Genomic DNA, 25,443 nt, shown 5'->3' on the forward strand with positions numbered 1-25,443 from the left:
TCTGATTAGTGGAGAGAACGAAATTGAGCAGGCACCGTGTTGATTTACATATTTGTGCAGCTAAAGTGCCATATTTTGTGATTTTTCATATTTATTCTTGCGTACTACAAAACTGTGAAGCTCAATTGACATGCAATGGTAAAGATCTCCCCAAACCATGTTGTCTTTGGTACAGTTTGTTGCACAAAGATACTGAGAAATCTGCCATTGTTGGATAAAATCATTACTTGCATTCCACGTGAAAAGTAAAGATTGCTATTAGTTTTTGGTGATTAAACCAGCAAGCTTTTGAGAAATATAATGGGAAGAACACTGCAGGCAGAGGTGAAGGGATCTTTGAAAACTATTGAGTTGGACCTTGAGCCAAAGGCCGTTAGTCTTCCATTTCCAAGTTTAAACTTTGGCTAACTGTTTTCAAGCTGTACAAAGTGTTGACAGATCAGCGATAAAAGTCTTGGAAGAGAAGTTTGAAGTTATGACAGTGTGTTCCTTTGGAAATCATTCAACAGTACATGGTGACAAAGTTATTTTAATTTTATTTATTAAATTTGATGTGTTTAACGTAAATAATTTCTTTTCTAATAAATTTTATCTGTAATGTCTATGAATATTATGTAACTGACGAGTATATTTTCATTTTCAACACAGCATTTAAGGAAGGTGTGATACTTACAAAATGAGCCATAATGTAAAACAATTTTTTCCTGTCCCTGAAAATATCCTATCCTCTATCCCTTACATTGCTACCCTGCATTTCCTCACCCTTCAATTCTAACTCACCTACTTATGCACAAGGGTCAGTCTGTGATTCTGAACATGTATTTTTTTCATTGGTGTGAGTCATGGATTACCTCTGCCTTCGTCACAGCCTTTTTTAAATTATTTTTTATTTTGGCACTATTCTATCAGTTACCTCTAATAGTATATGATTGCTGACCATTGTCTACTGCAATAATAGCATAGTCTCTATTGTGGAGAGCTACATCTGTTTCTGCATCATCATCTCAGAGCGTTCTCCTTTAATGTCAGAAAATTGTTATTTTAGTTGTAATGGGGACTTTATTTTTTTGCATCAGTGCATACAAGGCCAGTGCATCCTACAAGCTACTATTAACTTTGTGATAGACATGAAGAACAAGTTTCACACTGGTGATCTGAATAAATATTTGCATGATCCAAAGGTTTCAGTTTAATATAATTGCTTAGCTTATAAACTTATTTTCAGCATAATCTCGCCCCCTCCCTCACTCTCTCCTCCATCCCCCTCCCTCACTCTCTCCTCCATCCCCCTCCCTCACTCTCTCCTCCATCCCCCTCCCTCACTCTCTCCTCCGTCCCCCTCCCTCACTCTCTCCTCCCTCCCCCCTCCCCCTCTCTTACCACTTCCTCTCTTCCCTCCCCCCCCCCCACCCCTTGCCTTCGCCTCCCTCCCCTATCCCCCTCTCTTCTTCTCCCCCCCCCCCTCCCCACAAGAGATAATTGAATTGAACTTAACAATTTCTGAATGATTTATAAACTTGTTTTGTCATGGCCATTGTGTAATTTGTATATACACTTTGTGTTTCAGACAATTGTGAATGAATATTCAGCCTATGCAGATTACGATTATGATGATTTCATATAATGTGAATGTCAGTTTGAAGTCATTGCCTATGAAGTGACTTTGACAATTGTGGGACAGTAAAGGAATAGGAATCATGAACAAATGTGTTTTCTACAGTTGGTGATACTGATATTGTGGGTGTAGGTTATTCCCTGCATGTTGATATTTATTATTCTAACAGGAGTCGCATTTTTCTGAGCTTTCTTTTTAACCTCTGAATGAAACTTGACAGAATAAACAATTTTGCATGACTAAGAATACAGGTGCTGTGCTCTGAAAGCAATGAAAATACAGAAATTATTTGTGATATGTAATTAGTCATTTAGAAAAAAAATTGTTAAATGAATAGAAGATAAGTTTTATTATCAGTTATTTCCAAAAGAATTGTGGACAATGTGATTACAATTTTTTACTTCCGTTACACTTGTTTATTGTGATCGGACGGTGTGACCATCTTTACCCTTGGTAACTTCGATTTCTCTAATTTAGTTTCTATATGTTGCTACTAAGAGTATGAAATTATAGACCATTGTTTTTGTTATTAAATATTTAACAATGATATAATGGACATTGATACAAAGCCACATCAAAAGTGTTATTTTGTAAATGTCATTGTCTCCTAACACTGTCTTCCTTCCACCAGCACCTGACATTGTCAGTTGAATATTGTGAATTATTATTTGTAAATTATTGCATTTGTGCAATAGAATGAACTTCTTGCGAGTGTGTCACATTTTTTAATGTACTGTGTAAGTGTGTGCTTTTTCAAGTTTAGACTTAAGTTTTGAGTTAGTAAAGTGTCGTCAATTGAAAGATCTCTTGTACTATAATTTCTTGCTAATGTTTTCGCAGCTGCTAGTTACTGAGACTTCTCATAGACAAAAAAATTATTGTGAAAGGCCTATTTCATTGCTTAAAGAGCACTCACTCCTTCTTGGGTGAACTTGTTAATTTCCATCTTTGTTTGCCATCTAAAGTTGTGAATGTGTTAAGTTTACAATAAACATATTTTGGTATTGTTAATAACAGAACATTATTAAATAACTGAACTAGGTTGCAAAGTGTACATATTTCTTTTGTTCCCAATACTAGTTCAACAACATTAAAATACAGTAGTGGTCCACATTCTGCGCCAGCTGACTCGCAAGCAAGCTACTTTTATTCAGGTATGGTTTAATCATCCTCCTCTGAAGTTTTACTACTTTATACTCTTGACTGAGTTGTGTACTGCGCTCTGTGTTAAGGTAATTTATCACCCAGAAAGAAATAGGAAAATACAAATACTATACTTTTTACTGCTGATATGTTCACAACATATAAATCATAGGTTGCTGACAAATACTTTGTGTCAGGAATTCTGTTGATGGGTTTCCCATGGAGGAGTGTGAATATTAGTAATCAGAAATTAACTGAAAATATTTCTCATGTTATTTGAGTGCAGTCACAGTATAAATATGCTGACTACTAGAATCATACACACTAGCTGTAACAAGTAAAAGACGTGGTGATTGAATCAGTAAAATATTGATAGTTTGCTGATGGTTTGGGAGACAACAAAAGTATGGAACATTTCTAATTATGAGATCATTACACAAATATTTTATTTAGCATAAGAAAATATTTAGGGGTAAATGAATATGTATTAAGTAGAAAACGAAATTATATACATTGATTATTTTATATGTTGACATTTGAATACCTTAGTATTAATAATAAGCTAGATGGCAAAGCAAATGTTTAATAATGCTTGTTAACTTTGCCTCTTCTGAATAAGCTCAACTGTATTAGTTGGACATATGTACCGAGAAGCAGGGGTTGAGGAGGGAGTGGGATAGGGTTGTAGCCTGTCCCCAATATTATTCAATCTGTGCATTGAACAAGCAGTAAAGGAAAGCAAATAAAAATTTGGAGTAGGAATTAATATTTAGGGAGAAGAAATAAAAATTTTGATGTTCGCCAATTACTTTGTAATTCTTTCAGTGACAGCAAAGGACTTGAAAGGGCAGGTTAATGGAATGGACAGTGTCTTGAAAGGAGGATATAAGATCAAAAAAAGCAAAATGAGGATAATGGAATGTAGTCGTATTAAATCAGGTGATGCGGTGGGAATTAAATTAGGAAACAAGACACTGAAAGTAATAGACAAGTTTCTCTATTTGGGCAGCAGGGGCTTTAGCTAGAAGTACGCGGGTGGCAACCGCGGGGACCCGAGCTGTGTCTGACATTGCTTCCACTTACTTGTGTCAGGCTCCTTCTTTCTCCTTCCCTGTCAGCCTCCCTTGGCCAACTCTTGCTTTTTTGACCCCAACAGTATTAGGTTTCGAGGCCCGAGGGTGTCTTTCCAATTTTCTTATTCCTACTTATAACCCAACTCCTGAGGGGAGCCCACTCCTTAAGAAAAGCCAGCAATCCTGTGAGCTGTGAGGGTAACACCACAGGTTGGACAGGAGGCCAGCACCCTCTCTCCGTAAAAAATTAAACATGCTTTCAAGACTACAAGTAAGCCTCGGAACATTAATGACAAAAATAGACGACGTCAATGGCAAAGAAACGGTATACGATTTGGAACGTGGAATGTAAGGAGTCTGTACAAGACAGGAGCTGCAATCAGTGTGGTCAAGGAAATTCAGAGGTATGAACTAGACCTAGTTGCACTGCAAGAAATCCAGTGGGATGATGCTGGGAGCATTGATGTTGAAAACTGTACAATTGTGTATGGCACCTGTGAACGAGGTCATCTGTTAGGCACTGGTTTCTGCGTCAGTAAGACGTTGGCCACTAATGTTTCAGAATTCGTTTCAGTCAACCCAAGAATATCTGTTCTAATACTGGAAGTAAAGCATATTAAGGCGACTTTTGTGAACTGTCATGCTCCCATGGAGGAGAGTGAATGTGAAGTAAAAGACAAGTTCTATGCACAGCTAGAGGCAGTGATGGACGCTATACCAAATGGACACCTGAGGATCCTCCTTGGTGATATGAATGCCAAGGTTGGGAAAGAGCAGATTTTCCAAGACACAACAGGTAGGCACAGTCTACACAACCTAAGCAATGACAATGGAGTTAGGTTTATCAGCTTTGCTACATCATTAGTGTTGTTCATCTCCAGCACAAACTTCGTGGAAAAACATACATAAAGGAACCTGGGTATCACCAGATGGGAGAACTGTTGCCGTTGATCTCAGAGCCAAGATATGGGTGTTAGACATTAAGACAGCGTGGGGTGCCGAAGGTGGGAGTGATCATTTCCTGGTCAGAGGCTGTTTAAACATACAGTGTAAAGGAAGAACAGGGCCTAAGTTAAAAAGAGTGGAAAGGTGCCATGTGGGGAAACTGAAAGATGAGGCAACGAAGACCAGATACCAGTTGCAACTTAGTAACCGCTTTGAAGCACTCAGTGAAGTGGACGCGAATCAGGATCTCGAGCTAATGTGGGGAAACATCCAGAGCTCAGTTAGGGATACAGCAAAGGAAACACTCATGGGAAACCCAGTGGGCAAGATAATCTGGTTTGGAAAGGAATGTGCAGATGCCCTGGAAAGGAGAAAGGAAGCCAGGAACAAATGGCTGAAGGGAACAAATCTGGCACAGGCCAAAGCACAATTTGAGGAGGTCCGAAAGACTACACAAGCAATTCTGAGAAGAGCAAAGAGGAAATACGTAAGAAATATCATCACTGAAGCAGAGACAGACTTCAGAGAACAAAAGACGAGGGAAATGTTTCTGAGGGTGAAGTACCTTTGCAAAGGTCACCAGGCCAAGCAGAAATTTGTCAAAGATTCCTGTGATAAGATCCTGATGGTGAACGATAAAGACATAGCTGAGAGATGGAAAGAGTACTTTCGAAAGCTGCTAATTTGTGATGAACCCGAACTGCAGTTTGATTTTCAGTACCCAATTACAGCCGATGCAGACTATCCCCCACCTACCCTGGATGAGATAAAAACCAGAATCAGACACCTTAAACAGAATAAGAGTCCAAGTGAAGATGGAATACAGGCTGAAATGATCCTGGCAGGAGGAGAGAAACTTCCAGAAAAAATACACCGACTGATACAGGCAATATGGACCAAAGAAGAACTACCAGGAGAATTGAAAACAGCTATGATTTGTCCAATACATAAGAAGGGCGACAAACTGAAATGTGACAACTATCGAGGAATCGCCCTGCTTAACGCCTGCTATAAGATCCTGTCCAATTGCCTCATACATAGAATTCACCCAGTGGCAGAATCGGTGATAGGGGAGTAACAGGGAGGTTTCCGCCCAGGACGGTCAACAGTAGATCACATCTTCGGTCTCTGGCAGTTCACTGAGAAACTGGGTGAATATGGTAAATATTTGCATATTTTATTCCTTGATTTTAAGAAGGCCTATGGTTGCATGCATCGCAAGAGCCTGCTCAACTGTTTAAGGGAGTTTGGCATAGCAGAGAAACTCATCAAGCTGATAAAGATCTGTCTGAACGAAACACATGCAAAGGTGAAGATGGGAAATGGCATAACTGAGGAATTTGAAATTGTGACAGTACTCAGACAAGAAGATGGGTTGTCCCCTGTTCTGTTCAACTTTGCCCTCGAGGAGATCGTACGTGAGACCTTCCTAGAGAACGAAGGGATTGAAATCGAAGGAAAGAGACTGGCATACTTAGACTATGCAGGCGATATCTGTTTACTCTCTAGGTCGGAAGAGGAGTTGGAGCAAATGACCAAAGCACTAAAGGAGGCTGCCAGCAAATTTGGGCTAAACATAAACGAAGCTAAGACAGAGTACCTCGTTATGACGCGTGGTCATTGTCAGACTGCTGATCATCTACAATCACTACAGGTTGGGGACCATTCCTACAAGAGAGTGCAATAATTCAAATACCTAGGGGCACTTTTCACTGAGAACTCGTCATGTGAAGCAGAGATCAATGCCAGAATACAAGCAGGAAACCAATCTTACCACAGCCTAGCACAACTGCTTCGGTCCAAATCTCTCTCCAGATGGTTCAAGATTCGACTGTACAAAACCCTGATACAGCCTGTTGTTCTATATGGCTGTGAGACATGGAGTATCCGGAAACAGGACTTCCATAAGCTCCTTGTCTTTGAGAGAAAAGTGCTTCGGAAGATCTTCGGTCCGGTTCTGGATGCAGATACAGGTAATGGAGAATCAGATACAACCAAGAACTTGAGGAACTATACCAGCAGCCCAACATAGCAGGAGCTGTGAAAGCCAAACGAATGCAGTGGGCCGGCCATGTAGCCCGGATGGAGGATCACAGATGGCCATGGAAGCTCCTGGATTTCACACCTACAGGAAAGAGACTGCCAGGGAGACCCAAGAAGCATTGGAAGGATGGACAGAATACAGTGGAGGAGGAAACTTGTAGATGCGTGTGGTCCACTGGGCCTGATCACATAGTAGTAGTAGTAGTAGTAGTAGTAGTAGTAGTAGTAGTAGTGGGCAGCAAAATAACTGTTGATGGCCGAAGTAGAGAGGATATAAAGTGTAGACTGGCAGTAGCAAGGAAAGTGTGTCTGAAGGAGAGACAGTTGTCAACATTGAATATAGATTTAAGTGTCAGAAAGTCTTTTCGGGAGGTATTTGTCTGGAGTGTAGCCATGATGGAAGTCAAATAATGACAATAAACAGTTTAGACAAAAAGAGAATATAAGTTTTTGAAATGTGGTGCTACAGAAGAATTTTAAGATCGGTTGAGATCAGGTAATTAATGAAGAGGTACTGAATAGAATTGGCAAGAAAAGGAATTTGTGGCACAACATGACTAGAAGAAGGGTTCAGTTGATACGACACATTCTGAAACATGAAGTGATCATGAGTTTAGTATTGGAGGGAAGTGTGGGGGCTAAAAATCATAGATGGGGACCAAGAAATGAATACAGAAAGCAGATTCAAGAGGAGGTAGGTTGTAGTAGTTATTTGGAGATGAAAGGCCTTGCACAGGATAGAGTAGCATGGAGAGTTGCATCAAACCAGTCTTTGGACTGAAGGTGACAAAAAGAACAACAACATGTACTTTTATGGCACAGATATTCAGCTGCCATCACACTGCAGCAGTTTTCATCATTTCTTGTCATTGCACCTTCATTGATGTCAGCCCCATTGATCAGTTCGTTTTATTTAACAATATCATGTTCTTAGTAAGAAGGCCACTGTAATGCTTTTTACAGGAACTCAACAATGGCTCACAGTTGTGAGGACTAGGCTGAAAAGACAGCTTTTACATGTGTGTGTGTGTTAGTGCATGCACAAGCACACATGCAAAGCTTTTGTCCACCTGAGCTAATAGTAAAAAATGTTGATACTTTGTGCCGTTTCCATTTTAATTATCATAGAAATTAGCCAATCAGGCCGTTGTACATGCAGATTCAAGTGGCTACCAGAGACAGTGTTGCCAAACGTGTTCTTTATTATTAGATTTCCCAAAACTGGAAAAGAGCAATACAAAAATTGGATGTAGGGTGGTAGTAAGGATTGAACCCAAGCTGAAGGCTGTGCAGTCTCGTATGCTATGATCTAAGTTATGAGAACTGAAACCAATTTGGCAGGCCACTTGAATTTGCATGAACAGTGGCCTTGTTGGCTAATTTACATTACATCCTAATTAATTCTGAAACTACATAGCATATTTAGTTGTTTTCGTAACTATTATTTCTCAGCATTACCTACTCTGCAACACCCTTATGAGATTATCTGACTATTTTTGACTACCCCCCCCCCCCCCCCTCTCTCTCTCTCTCTCTCTCTCTCTCTCTCTCTCTCTCTCTCTCTCTCTCTCTCTGTGTGTGTGTGTGTGTGTGTGTGTGTGTGTGTGTGTGTGTGTGTGTGTGTGTGTGTGTGTGGGCGCGCGGGTGCGTGCGCGCATTTCTTAGCTACTTATCTTCAGAATACCTGTATGGAGATTGTGTACTGCAGGTTGATACAGGTCCAGCCCCATTTCTAGCCTCTAGTGTTGAATCTGGGGAACTGCCACTTGCCTTACATTAGCACCTTGTAAGAACAGGGTGTATATACCCCGGGACAACCAGGAAAACAACAGGATTTTTTTTAATTTCTGGAATTTTTCATGTTTTAGTTTTCAGTTAATAAATTTGTGTAATTTTGACTGGTAAGAACTGCCACTGTAACAAAGAATTTTACTACTGCAGCAATAAAACGTAAATGAGGGAAAAAAGTGAAAAGAAAACTTCAGTAGCAAAGGAAATGTGTTATTTACAATAGCTAAACACAGTGCACACACAAGTGTCTGCCAACAACAAAATGTGTCAAATGCTTTAGGACGAAGGGGCTAAGTAATACTTCATTACAACATATTGCTTCCAATGAGCATGGCATCACAACTATTTACATTAGTTTCATTTGGGCAGCTGCTAGTGGGCTTATGCGCGTGCTCAGTTAGTCACGAATGAGCAGTACCTCCTCCTACTTCTGGCTGTTAGCTGTGTCAGTAGGAGCAGCAAGCAGTCAGATGCTACCACAAAAATATTTTCTGGTGCGCCCAAGCTGTCAGATTCGCACATGTGCAGAGCATTCTGAGTTGTAGTTGGGAGAGGGTAGTGTCCGTGTGACCTATGTTTACTTTGTTATTTTACTGTTTCATCTTCATTTACAGTTCTCGTGTCAAATGAAAACAAAACAGATTTCTATGGTGGGGAGCTATCAAGTGAATTAAAATACATTCACATAATTACGGAAAGCTAAAATATGCCATTAGTTTGTTTTCTGATTTTATTTTATTTCCACATTTTGACAGTCAAGCATTAATCACCTTGTAGAACAATCAAGTTATTTTTGTTGGTCTGCTAAATAAATTTGGCTTTTATTAATCTGCTGTGCAGAAGTAGTAAATTTATTTCAAACGATGTGTTTCGTTACACGCTATTGACCAGTTTCGCTGAGTTTCAAGTGCACATCTTTGTCTTCAGGTACATATGGCATTATGCCATAACAAAAAACGAGACATGAGATAATAAAGTATTGAACCCTGGAAACCACACAGAAAAGCTTAATATCAGGTAGGGGCGTACTTCATTGTGAAACTGGACATACGAATCTATACTTCAACGTGAACTAAGCATTTTGATATGGTTTACGAAATTCCGATGCTCATGGAGTATCCTCCGATGTCCTGTTTCTTTTATCAAATAATGTCAGCTCTCTTAATGCTCTATACATACATATGGGCTCCTACGTAGTCATAGCTGCACACAACTGTTTCCTGGTGCTCTCCGGCAACTGCTGAAGAGAACCTACTTTTAACAGGTTGCAGGAAAATATCGCAAATGATAGTGCCAACTGGCTGTGTGTAAGTAATGAAGGTAAGCAAATGACTGTACAAGCTGTGCTGAAAATTCAAAAAATCACTGTCATAAAAGTGAATGTTATGCACATCAAGGATTTCACCAGAACAACTTTAGAAGAAGAAAAATCAAGAAACTTACCTCCAAAACTGTAAGTAAAGAAATGACCAGTCACCAAGTAATAGCTCTGACATTTAGTGAAAATTTCAATGTTATGCCATGTGGTGGCACAACCTCAAGTGTAATAATGTTGTTGAAGGCAAGGACAGGAACAGCATGAAGAATCTCACTGTTACCAGAACCTGTGGTTCAAAGTTCACTTATACAGCAAGTGTATGTGGAACCAGTCCCTTACTTGTCTGAGGAACTTCTAGCTTCCTACCAATCACCTCCGAACTTAGAAGTGTCGTGGACTGTGATCTAAACTGCTTAAACTGTCATGAAGATATCAGTATGGTACAGGGAAACATGAAAAGCCTGTTGGACAATATGAAGAATTAGTATACAGATATGATGTAGCAATATCAATACTCCCATTTCATCTACATCCTCTTCCATTTCCATAATATTGTCCTCAAGTACATCACCCTTGTATAGATCCTCTATATACTCCTTCCACCTTCCTGGTTTCCCTTCTTTGCTTAGGACTTGTTTTCCATCTGAGCTCTTGATATTCAAACATGTTCTCTTTTCTCCAAAGGTCTCTCTTACTTTTCCCGTAGGTGGTATCTATCTTTCCCCTAGCTTCTACATCTTTACATTTGTTCTCTAGCCGTTCCTCCTTAACAATTTTGCACTTCTGGTCAATCTAATTTTCATGTCCATGAAACTTTGAGATGATTCTGCCTGTGAACATCGTACGTAAAGTTGCCACTGTCTCTCACGAGGAACATGCATCACACTGGAAATAAAACAAAGTCGTGTCAGTGTCGTGTCTCTGTAATTCTGGAATCAGGAAAATCATCAGTGGGCCTCTGTAATGTTCTGAATTGACTGTGACTGTGTTTGGTGTGATTCTAAAAAACCTTGACTCCAATAATCCTGGAGGTTGAAACACCACACCAAAACATATCCTCCTCACTGTGGAGGATTTTTTTTTTTTTTTTTTTTTTTCTTCCTTCTCTCACTGAGCATATTTTGCCTGTTGATATGGTTTGTCAGTTCAGAATGTGCCAGATCTGACATAATGAGGTTGAGAAGAATGTCCATTTTGTCCAGTAGGGCGATGTCTGAACTGAATTGTCTCGAGAGGCACATCCACACCCAGATAGTTTGAGTCACCTGCATTTTGCACAGATGATAAGTCAAATTACTCTGGAGAATGCAACACACACTTCTGTATGAAAAAATATGAAACTGCAGTATGTTTGTTTACTGATTGCCTAGGACTCCTGTCAATAGGATTACGCATCCACTCAGTGTTTTCTGGTGTCCACACTGTCTTCACCCTTCCCGCTGGCTCCTTATCGTAACACTTGTGGCAGCATAAAACTGATCAATCGACTTCCAAACTGTGTTCCATCCTGGTACTCTTCCATGTTTCTCAATGTTGAATTGCTATCGAAACTTCCACAGCGTAGCTATGATATTCGTCTGATAAACTTCTGGAGAGTAATTAATTTCTGAAAAGAAACTAAATCCTCCATGATTCACAGTGTGGCTTCAGGGAGAATAAAATGACAATGGCTGTTATATACAAATACATACACTCTGCCCAAGATGCTCTAGACAAAAAGCAATTGGGATTTTCCTAGATCTGTCAAGGGTGTTTGATGTCAGAGACCATAAAATTCTACTTGACAAACTGCAGTCCTGTCACATCAGAGGCATCTCTCTGAAATGGTTCAGCTCACATTTGACAAACAGGAAACTGAAAGTAGTAATAAAATACAAAGATCTCGGACATATCAGAACTTACTACTCTGATTATGGAGACATTGCACAGTGTGTGTCCCCAAGGTTCAAAATACTTGTGCCTATTTTGTTTCTTCTCTACATAAAAGACTTACTGTTGAACTAGTGCTTCAGTACTGGTACACTCTTTACAGAGGATACCATTATCCTTCTGAGCAGCAGAAGTAACCATAACTTGATAGTCAATACAAATAAGATCATCTTCCTCAACTTTCACCTGAGAACAAAAACCTTTATGCCAGATAAATGGGTCTGAAATATCCTCTGCATCAGAAACAAAACTTTTAGGCCTGTGGACAACTTGAAACAACAAATGAACACCAGAAAAACTAGCAGCAAGCTGAATAGTGTGTGCTTTACTGTATGTGACCATGCATACTGCAAAAGTCCAGAGCCTGTTCACACTCTTTACTATACACAGTTTCATAGTTTAATACAATATGGTATCATATTCCAGGAAGACTCCCCACATAACTCATTCAGTAGAGAACTTTGGGTATAATGAACAATGAAAAGCCAACTGACAGCTGCAGACCTCTCTTCCAAAAGCCACTCATTTTACCTCTTGCCAGTCTGTAAATGTTAGTAATGTGCAAGTTTGTAAAAAATAATGTTGCAAAATTCAGCAAAAACGTGAATGTCCATTAGCATGGCACAAGAAAGAAAATGAAAGTACATGTTAATTGTACCTCCGACATTACGAATTCACTGTCTAATAAAGTCATTCATCATTACAACAGACTGGCAGCAGAAATAAAAAAAAGTCATGAAGTCTCTGTCTTTGCTTCATAGGGATCTAAAAACCTTTTTGCTTGATCTTTTCTTTTACACTGTATCTGAATTTTTGGTCCATATGCATGTGAAGAAATATGAAACTAATTGCAGGAATGATTTTTGTGAGAGAGATAAACACTTCTGCAAAATATGTGTAATTTTTTTGTTTATACTATCTGCAACTACGCCAATTGCATGCTTTACTTTGTGTGTGTGTGTGTCAAACTAAAATATCATTGTAATAAATAATACCTTCATAAAATTATGTAATTTTTCATCACATAACCTAATGTCATCAACTATCACATTATACCACGACTTCTCCGACTTCATAATGTATGTGTGTGCATCACCATGTATACCTTTGTACAAGAATAATTCAGAGGACAAAATAAAATAAGTAAACGCCTTGAATAAACTGATGGGAGGCCAGTATATTTCGCAGAAGAGGCTAACTCAAAATCAAATTTATTTACAATTGTGGTAGAAACAACCTATAAAGTATTATTAAAAATTGTGGTTTATGGAGGTCATAAGAATATCCTGTGAGACAGAAAGATGACTATAACTTTATTCAGCATCAAATAATCAATACAGCCCTTAAAATAATACATAATTCAGATTATTCTTTAAAATATGTCTTCAGCAATAAATATGACTTCAGCAATAAATTTTACATTTGTTAATATACAAAGACAGTGTTACAATTGATGTGGTTTATTTGTCACTATCAGATTCTTTGCTAACACTGAACACTGTGAACATGAAATACATAAAAAAGTATTTATTTTGCATGTAGACAAGGAAATCTTCTAGAAAATAAAAAATATTATTTCTCAGAATTTTTTCAGGTTAGTCTTTTAATTTGGTAATATGAAGGATGTGAGATTTCCAGGCAGGGTATTAGCTAGCTTCAGCCTAGCACGAAGCACATTTTATATGTATAGCATTGTGCTATGGCTATGTTATATGGCAGTTCTATTTGATTCTACTATATTGGTGCATAAGTTTAATAAAAAACAACAGATACACATAACACAAACTTTATCCATCTATAACTTGTTCTCCTTCACTATTTACAACAGTCTCCCAATACTGGGGTAACTTTTTGATTCTGCGACTGTAGAAATCATTTGGTTTCGAGGTGAAGAACTTGTCGAGTCATGTTCAGAGTACATTTTCTCCTAAAAAGGAAGGCCCTTGATGTTTTTTGATAGAGAGCACAAAAGGTGAAAATCTGAGGGTGCAAGATCAGGTGAATAAGTTGGGTGTGGAATGACTTTCCAACCCAATTGTGTCCAGCTGAATGCGGACATGCATTATTGTGGAGTAGCATCACTTCAGCTAGTCTTCCTGGTTGTTGTTCTTGAATTCCATCTGCAAGACATCTCAGTTGTTGGCAGCAAATGTCAGTAGTGATGATTACACATTGGGGAAGCAATTCATAGTACACAGCACTGTCTCTGTTCCACCAGATGCACAACATTATATTTTGTGGATGTATGCAGGTCTTTGTCCTGGGAGTTGCTGCTTTGTTTGGGCTCAACTATCCCTTTCATTTTCTTATGTTAGCATAAAGGCCATTTCTTGTCACCAGGTACGAATGGTTGGTGTTGTTCACAAGCCAATTGATGACGAGTAAGCAGAGATGTATTTATGGCCGTCTGCTGATTTAACAGAAGAAAATGTCAGAAATGTTTTTATTTCTCCATTCAGCACTAAATATTATAGCATCCACTGCTTCACTCAGTATTTCAAAATGACAATATGTAAACTCAAATAGCAACAGTGAACTACAAAATAAACCCATAGCAAACGGAATATCAACATACCTTACGCACCAATCTGATATTATTATGCTAGTGCTCGTCACTGACGAAGGTGGTTTCACTCTTTTTGCAAGAGTTATTTTTTTGACATGCTTACAATGGTAAGCACAAGTAAATCTGGAAATGGGTTATGACATGATTCTCTGGGTTTGGCATCACAAATTATTGTGATTGCTGTTTTTCTGCAGTGTTGGTAATGTGTTTAGACTTGCTTATGTTGCTGCACCCTATATTTCTACTGTTTAGTTCAGATTTGATGAAAACAATAACTAACATGCAGTTTTTAGCACTTACATACGTTTGCTAATTGTGTTAATGTCAAATATGTTTTGTTCTCAACAACTTATAGACTAAGGAATCTACAAGCACATACCATTTAAAACTATTCTGGACTGCAATTCCCAGTAATTTTGTCCAGTTTTCCTCTTTTTTAAATGTAGTTTTCCCATGGATAATTGCATACCAAACTCCATTTGTTTCTTGGTGTTAAGGTATGGGTCCTAAGATAGAACCTTGATGCACTCCATATATGATATACCATCATAAGGAACATCAAATGAAATTTATGACCAGATTGAGGATTTCTTGGCAGGAGCTGATTCACAGCAATTGCAGTTTTTTCCAACAATGAGCACATTTATACAGTTCTGGGAATGGGATACAAGTATCGGTATACAGAGTAAACTGTCCCCATTAACATCTGCACATACATATATTTCGACGATGATCATACATGTGCACACAGTACAAGGTACAAGAACAGACTGGCTTGGCAGGGCAGCTCGGGTGAGCTATCTGAGTCCCAAAGATTATGTTGTCTGTTGGAGGTCGTGCGAGATGGTAGACTCATGACCACGACTTCCACCTTGACTGGGGCGGGGTGTGGAGGCAGAGCGATGGGAGGCAGGTCCACCTCAAAGTCATTGAGCCAGCGAGGACGGACAATGCGGCGGCCAGCCCGAGAGCAGGCAGGCGGAACGGTGGATGGCAGGGTGTAGGTGTGGCAAGGCCGGATACTAATCTAGCCATCCAGCAAGATGAAGGCACGAATTGTCGTTGGGTCACACTCACGAGGGAGGGTGAGGCTATGCACAACACTGACACTTAACTGGTCGCTGGGTGGCGAGGCAGCGGTGCCTGTGAGTAGGATGAGAACTCAGTTGTCGAGAGTGACGATTGAAATGTCATCCATGTAGTTGCAGAGCAGGGGGACTACGGAAGAGGGTGTGTCCGTAGTCGATAAGGTAGCAGTGAAACCCACACATGTGGTGGAGGTTGATATGTCTGAGAAACCTGCGAAAGGTGATGGGGACGTGTCTGGTGAGCAAAACTGTCGGAGACGAGTCATGTAGTGGCATGGATGCCAGGGTGAACAAGGTTATGCAGAGCGTTGAAGGCCTGCCGACGCAGGGGGGAGAGTAATGGGCGTAAGGTACCATTAGAAGAGTCGTACCACACCTCGTCCACAATGCCGGGGAATTCAGCTTTAGTAAACACAAAAGATGTTTGAGGGTCCATGAGGAGAGCTCGAGATTTCTTGTCGGAGGTTTGTAGGGTGGCCAGGGTGGATGTCAATGATGTGTGAAATAGTATTGAACTGCGAGAAAAAATCTGCAGCAACGTTGTCTGTGCCTTTGATGTAGCGAACATCGGTTGTGAATTGGGAGACTAAATCAAAGTGGCAGAAACGCCGACGGGGTGGGGGGTTCCAGAAAGCATCTACTAGTGGTTTGTGATCCGGGAGGATGAAGAACGAATGACCCTCCATGTCGGGGCAGAAGTGTTTGATGGCCTCATAGTCCGCAAGGAGTTCTCTACGGAAAGCGGAGTATTTCTTTTGAGCTGTTTATGGTTTCTTAGAGAAGAAATGAAGAGGGGGAACCATGTCTGCCTTGCGTTGCTGTAGTACCACTCCAACTGCGATGTCACTGGCATCCTTAGTAATGAACAATTCGGTCGAGGGGTCAGGGTGGCCGAGTGTCATGGTGTGAGCTAAAGTACTCTTTAGTGCATTGAAAGCCTCCAGCATGAGTGCAATACAGCGAACGGGTTTGAGTCCTGTAGTCTGTTTACCTGACAGTGAGTCTGTCAGTGGGGCCTGTACAGAAGCGGCAGAAGGTAGGTGATGACAGTAGTAATTTATTGTGCCCAGGAAACTTCGGGATTCTTTGTAAGTAGTGAAGTGACGGCCTGCACATAAGATTTGGAAGACTGTATTCTGTCGGTGGAGACGGTGTAACCCAAGAAAGTGACAGAAGGCTGGCACAACTGGAATTTGTCTTTGTTGACCTTAAAGTACTATGAATTCAAGGTCTGCAGGACCATGGATAAATGATATTCATGTTCCTCAGCTGACTTGCTGAAAATGAGTATGTCATCCAGATATGCGAAGCAAAACTCAAACTGTCTTAAGATGGAGTCAATGAAACACTGCCATGTTCGCGCCGCATTTTTTAGGCTGAATGGCATGAAGCTGTATTGGAACAAACCAAGAGGCATGATTATAGTTGTTTTAGGGATGTCGTCCAACACTACGGGAACCTGGTGGTAGACACGTTTACAGTCAATAACATTAAATATTGTAGCACCCGATAACATATGAGTGAAATCATTTGTGTTAGGCATGGGGTAATTGTCCATGATGGTACAAGTGTTCAAACGTCTGTAATTGCCACACATTTGGAAAGAACCGTCATGTTTGAGGACGAGGTGAATCGGTGAAGACCAATTACTGTCTGACGGTTGCAGGATAGCTGCCTCCAAAAGTTTGTTAATTTGCTGCCGAGCCGCAGGCAACTTAATAGGTTTGAGGTGCCTAACCTTGTGCCTAATAGGAGGGCCGGCAGTGGTAACTAACTGCGCACCAGACTTATCATTGCCCTGACACGAAGTTTTTGGACGAGTAGGGTGTGACGGGGCATAGCTGTTAGAAGTCTGAAAGTCACATGCCTAGTACATGAGCGCGGCGTGCACTTGTTTGGAGAGGGTGGCTGCGCATGCAGTGCGGAGTGAGTTGGAATGCGCGGCGACTGTCTGTTGTCAACCTTGCACTTGGTAACCGGCGCAGATGAAAGCGACGTTGGCATCGCACGTGGAACAGCGATGGCCGCTGAGTCACGTGTCTGGCGCGCGAGAGAGGTGGAAAGGGGGAATGATTATCAATAAGCAAGGTGGCTGCCTGCACGGTGGACTTGGTCGTATCGTGAGCACAACTGTCATTATAGGCACTGTTTAAAACGCATGGCACTGAACGTGGCGAATGCGTCGGTGTGCGGAGTCTTAACAGATGCGAATCACCACACTCAATTAATGTGTTTGGACAAACCGGATGAGTGTCCAAGGTTGTGTCTGCTGGAGAAGCACAATTAGGAGGTGGAACTGTGGACTGCAGTTTCAGCAGCGAGGTACGAGCCGCAACAAGTGTGTGTTATACGTTATTTCAGCTCTTCATTTTCCTGATAAAGTTGTGCCACCGAGTCATATTCTGACAGTAGGTTAGTGACACAGGTCACAATATTGCCTGCGTGGGCGGAGCACTCGCATACTAACTCACATGTCACGAGAGTAACAGAATGTGGAACATCAGTGTGGGAGCACCGTATCTGAGTGTTAATGGGACGCTGTAGCGCTGAGCCCTCAACTATGTTTGGAGAGAGTTTGTAATGGGACAAAAAGTCTCTACCGAGAATTGGTTTACAGATGTCGGCAATGTAGAAATGTCACGGAAAACTTAAGAGAATGAGATAGGTGCACTGCAACTTTAACGGAGCCTAAGGTTTGTAATGTTGACACGTTGACAGTTCGTAGAAGTGACCTCATTGGTGAAAAGACGGGGGGCCGCCATTGATGTATGTATGATGGACACGTCAGTACCAGTGTAGACTAGAAAAATGAGCCGTGACAAAATGTCAGTCAAGTACAAACGACCGCTCGGCAGGGCAGACAAGTGGGCAGAGTGCAATGTATGAGGACGCCCGCGAGGATTTCCGCAGGACTCGGCGTCGTTTAGGTCCTGCGGTCGGCTTGGGTGCTGCTAAGGTAAGCAGCACTTCTTAGCATTATTGCCAAAAACCTTATGGTACCAGCAGTACGGATGAGCTGGATGTGGTGTCGGTGGTGACTGCGGCAGCAGAGGAGGCTTGCCCTCATCGATTTGCTCTGGTGTGTATACCGGCACATGTGGTGTGTGGGCGATCCTGGAGTGCTCGGATGGTAGAGAGAGTGAGCGGCCCGATGGGAAACATTGTCAGACTGCACGGAGGGAGGAAGTCTGGTGGGAGAGTCGTTAGGACAATCGGACTGAGCCAGCAGAGGGGTGTCGGGGTCCATAGATGGTGGTTTTAGTCACAGTAACGAAACAGTTTGCGGACTGTCTTTGACGATGATGTTGAAAGTTGTACCGCCCTGCCGGAAGACTTTAAAGGGGCCTTGATAAGGTGGTTGCAGAGGCTGTCGGGACCGAATTTACATGGGAGCAAGTGTTAAGAGCAGTTGGCACATAAGAGTCCGGTGGGGAGTGGCTGATAGGTGGATGCAGCCGTGCCTGTTTGAAGTGAGTGCGCACTTGACTTATGAAATCTGGGAAGTTGGGGAAATCTTCGAGTACCTGAAGCTGAATGAGTTTCCATGAAAATGAATTCTGAGATAGTTCCCTCTAAGTCGGGCTTGAAAGTTGAATGGAGGCCAAGCAGCACCCATGGAAGTGCTTTGGATCAGAGGCAGTTGTGGCACCCCAAGCAAATTTTCAGAGTGCGGTGCCACCGTTCCACTAACCCGTTGCCTTGTGGGTGGTAGGCTGCAGTGTGAATTTTCTTTATGCTGCAGACATTACATAAAATAGTGAACAGGGAAGACTCAAACTGCTGAACCTCGTTGGTGGTGATGGTAGTCGGACAACTGAACCTAGCAATCCATGAGGAGATAAAACCATTGGCCACGGTCTCGGCAGTGATTTTAGGTAAGTGAACTGCCTCTGCCCAGTGGGACATGTGGTCAATTGTGGGTAGACTGTGTCTATGGCTCTTCAATGGTGGAAGAGGACCGATAAGATCGATATGTACATGCTGATATCGTCCTGGTGGGATGCTGAACTAGCCCAGTGGTGGGTGGTGTGGCGGCCGATTTTGTTGCGTAGGCAGGGGCACAGCTGCGTGCCCAGGTCTGACGGTCCCGTTTTATATTTTTCCAAACAAAACGGTCGGAGACGAGCCGTGGAGTGGCATGGATGCCAGGGTGAGGAAGGTTATGCAGAGCGTTGAAAGCCTGCTGGCACAGGGGGGAGAGTAATGGGCGTAAGGTACCGGCAGATGGCCGGAAATTGGAGCAGTTGTGCCAACTAATGGTGAGTGGTGGGCTGGCTGGCATTGTCCTAGCAATGAATACAGTTGGCCTGCAATGCAGAGACGAGAGCGATTGACTCGGAGTGCGGTAGCAGGTGGATCTGTAGGTCAGTAGGAAGCTTGGCAGACCACACATCCTACAGTGTGATGTCCGGCGTGGTATGCTCATTCACAAGTAACTGTAGGCGGCATCAGAGTTGTGATGGGGTTTGGTCCTTGTACAAGATCTTGATTATTAATTCTTGTGGTGAGCAGGCAAGGCATTCTATGATCTTCTTCTTCGCGAACTCATATTTTGGTGGAGGTGATGGCGACAGGAGTAGAACGCAAACTAAGTCCGAATGATTATTGAGGTGCATGACGAGGCACAGGAATTTAGAGTTGCCATTGGACCCGTTACGCAACTTGAAAAAATGCTCGACAAGCCCAAACCATGACACTGGGTTGTCCTTGTATAAAGGTGTCACGTTTGGCAGACGACCTGGGGGAGGGGACAAAGGCCGGCTTTGGTGTCTCTTGGAAAACCGGCTGGTCTGTGTCGGGAGAGACTATACAACAGGCCGGCACAGTAGGCGCAGGTGTGTTTCTGGCGAAAAGGTCCATAGCAACGGCAGGTTGCATTGTCCTTGATGTGTCGCAAAAACGCGACGCGGTTGACACTGTCAGTACTGAGGGAACGAGCGGTTGCGTGGTAGGCATTGGGGTCCCATAAACTGCACCGTAGGCTATAGGCGCTGATTTGAATTGACCCACCCCGGAAATAATGCGAAAGGCCGGTGTGGCAGACTCAGGCGATGCTGTGGGTAAGGCGAGTGACGGAGCGTCCGCAACCGGAGCCCCCTGTGAGTAGCCAGGTGCGTTTTGCAATAATGGTGCTGCTGCACACGGCATGACAGTAACTGTTGTTTCGGCCCATTGGGATTGAAAGTATGTGTGTGAATGTAGATTGCTTTGAGCATTGTATGATCGATCGGTAGGGACACAGTTCTGACTATTATTCACTTCACACTTCACATGTTGGCGAGCACAGTCCGGCGACATGAAACCCGAGTCCATTGTTTGTGTTAGCATTGGAGCACTCGACCGTTGTAGAGTGACAGAGTTTGAAGTTTACATGGCTGGAGATCATGAATCACTGTGAATTAATGTAGATCCCGCCGTTGGCAAAGGAATGAAGATGTCTGGCGATTGTTGTTGGGCTTCCAAATCTTTGAACAAAGCATTCGGTGAGGTGGCCATGACGGCGTGGGCATAACCTGTTGGTTTACAACACCCGGTGCGGAAGTAGTACAAACTTCGGGGCCACCAGTATGGGAACGGGATACGAGTATTGGTACATGGAATACACTGTCCCCATTAATATCTGCACATACATATATTTCGACAATGATCATACACGTGCACACAGTACAAGGTACAAGAACAGACTGACTTAACATAGTGGCTCGGATTAGTGATCTGAGTCCCAAAGATTATGGTTTTCATGGTCAATATGACCTATTGATGCCACACAGTGTTTCTAGAATGTCTCCATGACCAAGTATTAGATTTCTATCGCCAAGGAAATGAGTGATTGGTGGGATGTTCTGACTGTTGCTTTCAGTGATTTGATGACTATGTTGAAAAATGCTATCATATATCTTGTCAGTTTGGAGTGTTGTGCGGTATTCAATAGAAGTTACTTAGTGTAATTTTCCTAATTAAGTCCACTAATACAAGTCCCTAAGTGTCACTCCTATAAGGACCATGAGGGTGAGATTAGACAAAATCACAGCTTGCACAAATATATTTAAGCAATTATTCTTCCCACATAACATGCAAATGGAAGAGGAAGAAACCCTAATACATGGTAAAAAGGAAGTATGTTTTTCATGCACTTCACTGTGGTTTGCACAGTACCTATGTAAAGGGTGACAATTATTGAACTATATGAAATAAAATTGGCATACCTTCTGAAGAGTTTGTGTTGGAACATTCAAACTGCACAGTTGGCATTGGGGCAAGATGGGATCTAGTATGCATGGTTTGGCAACGAAGCCCTTTTTTGTTTTGATGGGTTCACCAACAAGCAAAATTGGTGCATCTGGGGCACTAAGAATCCGCATTTCACGAACAAGAAGTCTCTTCACTCTCAACGGGTGCCTGTGTGATGCGCAATGTCCAATCACAGAATAATTGATGTGATATTCCTTGATGGCACAGTGACTACTGAACAGTATGTGAAGGTTTCGGAAGATGATTTCATCCTCATTATCCAAAATGACCCTGATTTTGATAAGATGTAGTTCATGCAAGATGGAGCTTGACCCCATTAAAACAGAAGAGTGTTTGATGTCCTGGAGGAGCAATTGGGGACCACATTCTGGGTCTGGGGTACCCAGAGGCCACTGACATGGGTCTCGGTTGGCTGCTATATTCTCAAGATCTCAACACATGCAATTGCTTTTAGTGGGGCTATATTAAAGACAAGATGTACAGCAATAACCCCAAAACCATTGCTGAGCTGAAAACAGTCATTCAGGAGGTCATTGACAGCACCGATGTTCTGAGGCTTCAGTGGGTCACACAGAATATTGCACATGCCATAACCTAAATCTGAGTATCTGTAGGGACATTTACATGTTGAATAAAGTGTGAGCACACTATAGTGTGTAACTAATTTACGTTTTTTCATATAGTTCAATAATTTTCACTCTGTACATGCAGATTAAAATTGTGTCAAATCTGGCTGTAAACTAGATTGGGGTTGTTTGGGAGAAGGAGACCAGACAGTTAGGTAATTGGTCTTATCGGATTAGGGAAGGACAGGGAGGGAAGTTGACTGTGACCTTTGAAAGGGACTATTGTGGCATTTGCCTGGAGCGATTTAGGGAAATCATGGAAAACTTAAATCAGGATGGCCGGACATGGGATTGAACCGTCGTCTTCCTGAATGTGAGTCCAGTATGCTAACCACTGCACCACCTTGCTCGATAGTAAACTTGGAACCTTGCCTTTCATGTGCAGCACTATTACTGACAGCTGCTCAGACAGAACTCACAACCCACCCAAACAGCTCCTGCTTCCCATTTTTGAGTCCTGGTCCAGCACACAGTTTTAATCTTTCAGGAAGTTTCATAACTGTACGTCTTGCACTAAAGAGAGCCATTCTAGAAACAATACCCTAGGATTTGGGTAAGTCATTTGTCCACAGTATTTTTTCTTTCAGGGGTGCTAGTCTCAAAGGGTATGCAGATCAACTGTGAGGTTTGCAAAGTAGGAGAGAAAGAGAGGCATGGGCAGAAGTGGAGCTGTAAAGGCAGTCATGAGTTGCGCTTGGATAGCTGTCAATAAGAACAGTGCCCATAAAAGGCAAGGTTCCTGGTTTGGTGCCTGGCCTGCGTACATTTTCAGTTTTCTATGAACTTCCATAACAACACACACTGCTGCACAATGAAGAATTCATTCTGTAGGCTCACTATATGTTTGGTGTCAAGGGCCTTTTGGTCACAACCTTTAATTGTTAAATTAGTTCATTCCTCAATAATCGTTCCTGTTCCTCTTCTAACTATGCAGTATGTTGTTTATACTATATTTTCAGATGATGTAAATAAAATAGAAAGAAACTTCCACATGGGAAAAATATATTAAAAACAAAGATTCCAAGACTTACCAAGCGGGAAAGCGCCGGCAGACAGGCACATGAACAAAACACACAAACACACACACAGAATTACTAGCTTTCGCAACCGATGGTTGCTTCTTCAGGAAGGAGAGGGAAAGACGAAAGGATGTGGGTTTTAAGGGAGAGGGTAAGGAGTCATTCCAATCCCGGGAGCGGAAAGACTTCCCTTAGGGGAAAAAAAGACAGATGTACACTCGCACACACACACACACACATATCCATATGTGTGTGTGTGTTGCTTCTTCAGGAAGGAGAGGGAAAGACGAAAGGATGTGGGTTTTAAGGGAGAGGGTAAGGAGTCATTCCAATCCCGGGAGCGGAAAGACTTCCCTTAGGGGAAAAAAAGACAGATGTACACTCGCACACACACACACACATATCCATATGTGTGTGTGTGTGCGAGTGTACATCTGTCTTTTTTTCCCCTAAGGGAAGTCTTTCCGCTCCAGGGATTGGAATGACTCCTTACCCTCTCCCTTAAAACCCACATCCTTTCGTCTTTCCCTCTCCTTCCTGAAGAAGCAACCATCGGTTGCGAAAGCTAGTAATTCTGTGTGTGTGTTTGTGTGTTATGTTCATGTGCCTGTCTGCCGGCGCTTTCCCGCTTGGTAAGTCTTGGAATCTTTGTTTTTAATATACTATATTTTCAGAATTATTAATCTTTGATGTGCTTTGCAAGCTATTTTAATTTATATTACTCTTCTAAAAAAAGAACAGAACCTTTTATAAGATGAAAGCAGTTTGCATGCCTCTCTTTATGCCGGCCATTTTGTATTGCCATCTCTTTCTGCTACATGATGTTTTAGTGTCTGCTGTTCTCCAACTTTTCTCTGATGCATCATTGGTACCCCACACTTCACAGTTTTTGTTAGTAAAGAGCTGTTACAAGCAGAGAGATATCTACTTACAAATGCAATGAATTTAAAATTTATATTCATTATCTCATACAGCTATCTGTTGTGAGCTCATCAAATAGTTTATACTTGACATGGAGTACTTATGTGGTTTATTATTGTTAACTGTCTATTGTAACCTACATCTACATTCATACTTTGCAAACCACTGTGAAGTTCGTGGCAGAGAGTACTTCCCATTGTACTAGTTGTTTTCCATTTACAACTGTATGAAAATTAAATTTGTGCATCTATTGTTGACAAAGGACAATGGCCGAAAGCTATACTTGTGAAAGTCTTTTTGTTGTGTCTATCAGTGACTCAGCATCTCCACTACATGGTGAGTAGCAACTTTTTTTCTCATAATATTGTTGAAAATTAAATTTGTTGATTTCATCCTCACATACAAAGATGTTGCCTATTAAGGTGCTACTTTCCTGCACAATTCTGGTGAGAAAGCTTGTAACTGGGTTTAAATTGTAAGTATTAATTAAAATTGGTACGTAATGTTTCACTTAGGCTACTTCAAAAAATTAAACTGAAATTACCACAAGTTATTATTTTTCTCTAAGACAGGCAGGTTACATAATACTGTTTCAGAATTTTATAAGAACTTCTGACAGCTTCCAAGTGGGGCTCTGTAATAGACAATAACTATAATTGTGCCATTTGGAAGTATGACTTCACATGCCCATGCTTCTGTGTGGTGTTCCACACAAAAACTAGTTGTAGGGTGTAGAAAAATTTCTGCTACCAAGATTATTTATTCATCACATGACTGGTTTTGGGCTTGTTCCCATCCTCAGGTGTTTATACATTTATGTACACGTTTATATTTCTGGAAATCAATACGGATGAAGTACCTTTATTATAATTATGCTGTGGTGACAGTTTTTCTACTCGGTTGCACATTTGTTACCATTTTCACATACATGTTTCAATTTTCTAAAATTTAGCTGCATATTTCTCTACTGTGTCATGAACTTGTGATATACACTGTGTTTGCATTCAAACATGTAGGTTATAGTCAAAGAAGAGGAAATTATTAACGAATCAAAAAATATGATCCGATCAGCCAGAAAAACTTACCCCACTTCCGGGATAATGATCAGCGGAAT

General features: G+C 41.6%; 1 protein-coding gene across 1 annotated transcript in view; it reads left to right on the forward strand.

The window, feature by feature from the left end:
• LOC126272288 (eukaryotic translation initiation factor 3 subunit J) overlaps positions 1 to 2,669 on the forward strand; it is a 63,966-nt gene extending 61,297 nt beyond the window's left edge. The window contains exon 7 of the mRNA XM_049975048.1: positions 1,568 to 2,669. Coding sequence (XP_049831005.1) covers positions 1,568 to 1,624 — 57 coding nt within the window. The 3' untranslated portion in view covers positions 1,625 to 2,669. The remainder of the gene's footprint in view (positions 1 to 1,567) is intronic.
• Positions 2,670 to 25,443: the final 22,774 nt, after the last annotated feature.

The sequence above is a fragment of the Schistocerca gregaria genome, chromosome 5, assembly GCF_023897955.1.
Source record: "Schistocerca gregaria isolate iqSchGreg1 chromosome 5, iqSchGreg1.2, whole genome shotgun sequence".
In the NCBI taxonomy this organism is placed as follows: Eukaryota; Metazoa; Arthropoda; class Insecta; order Orthoptera; family Acrididae; genus Schistocerca; species Schistocerca gregaria.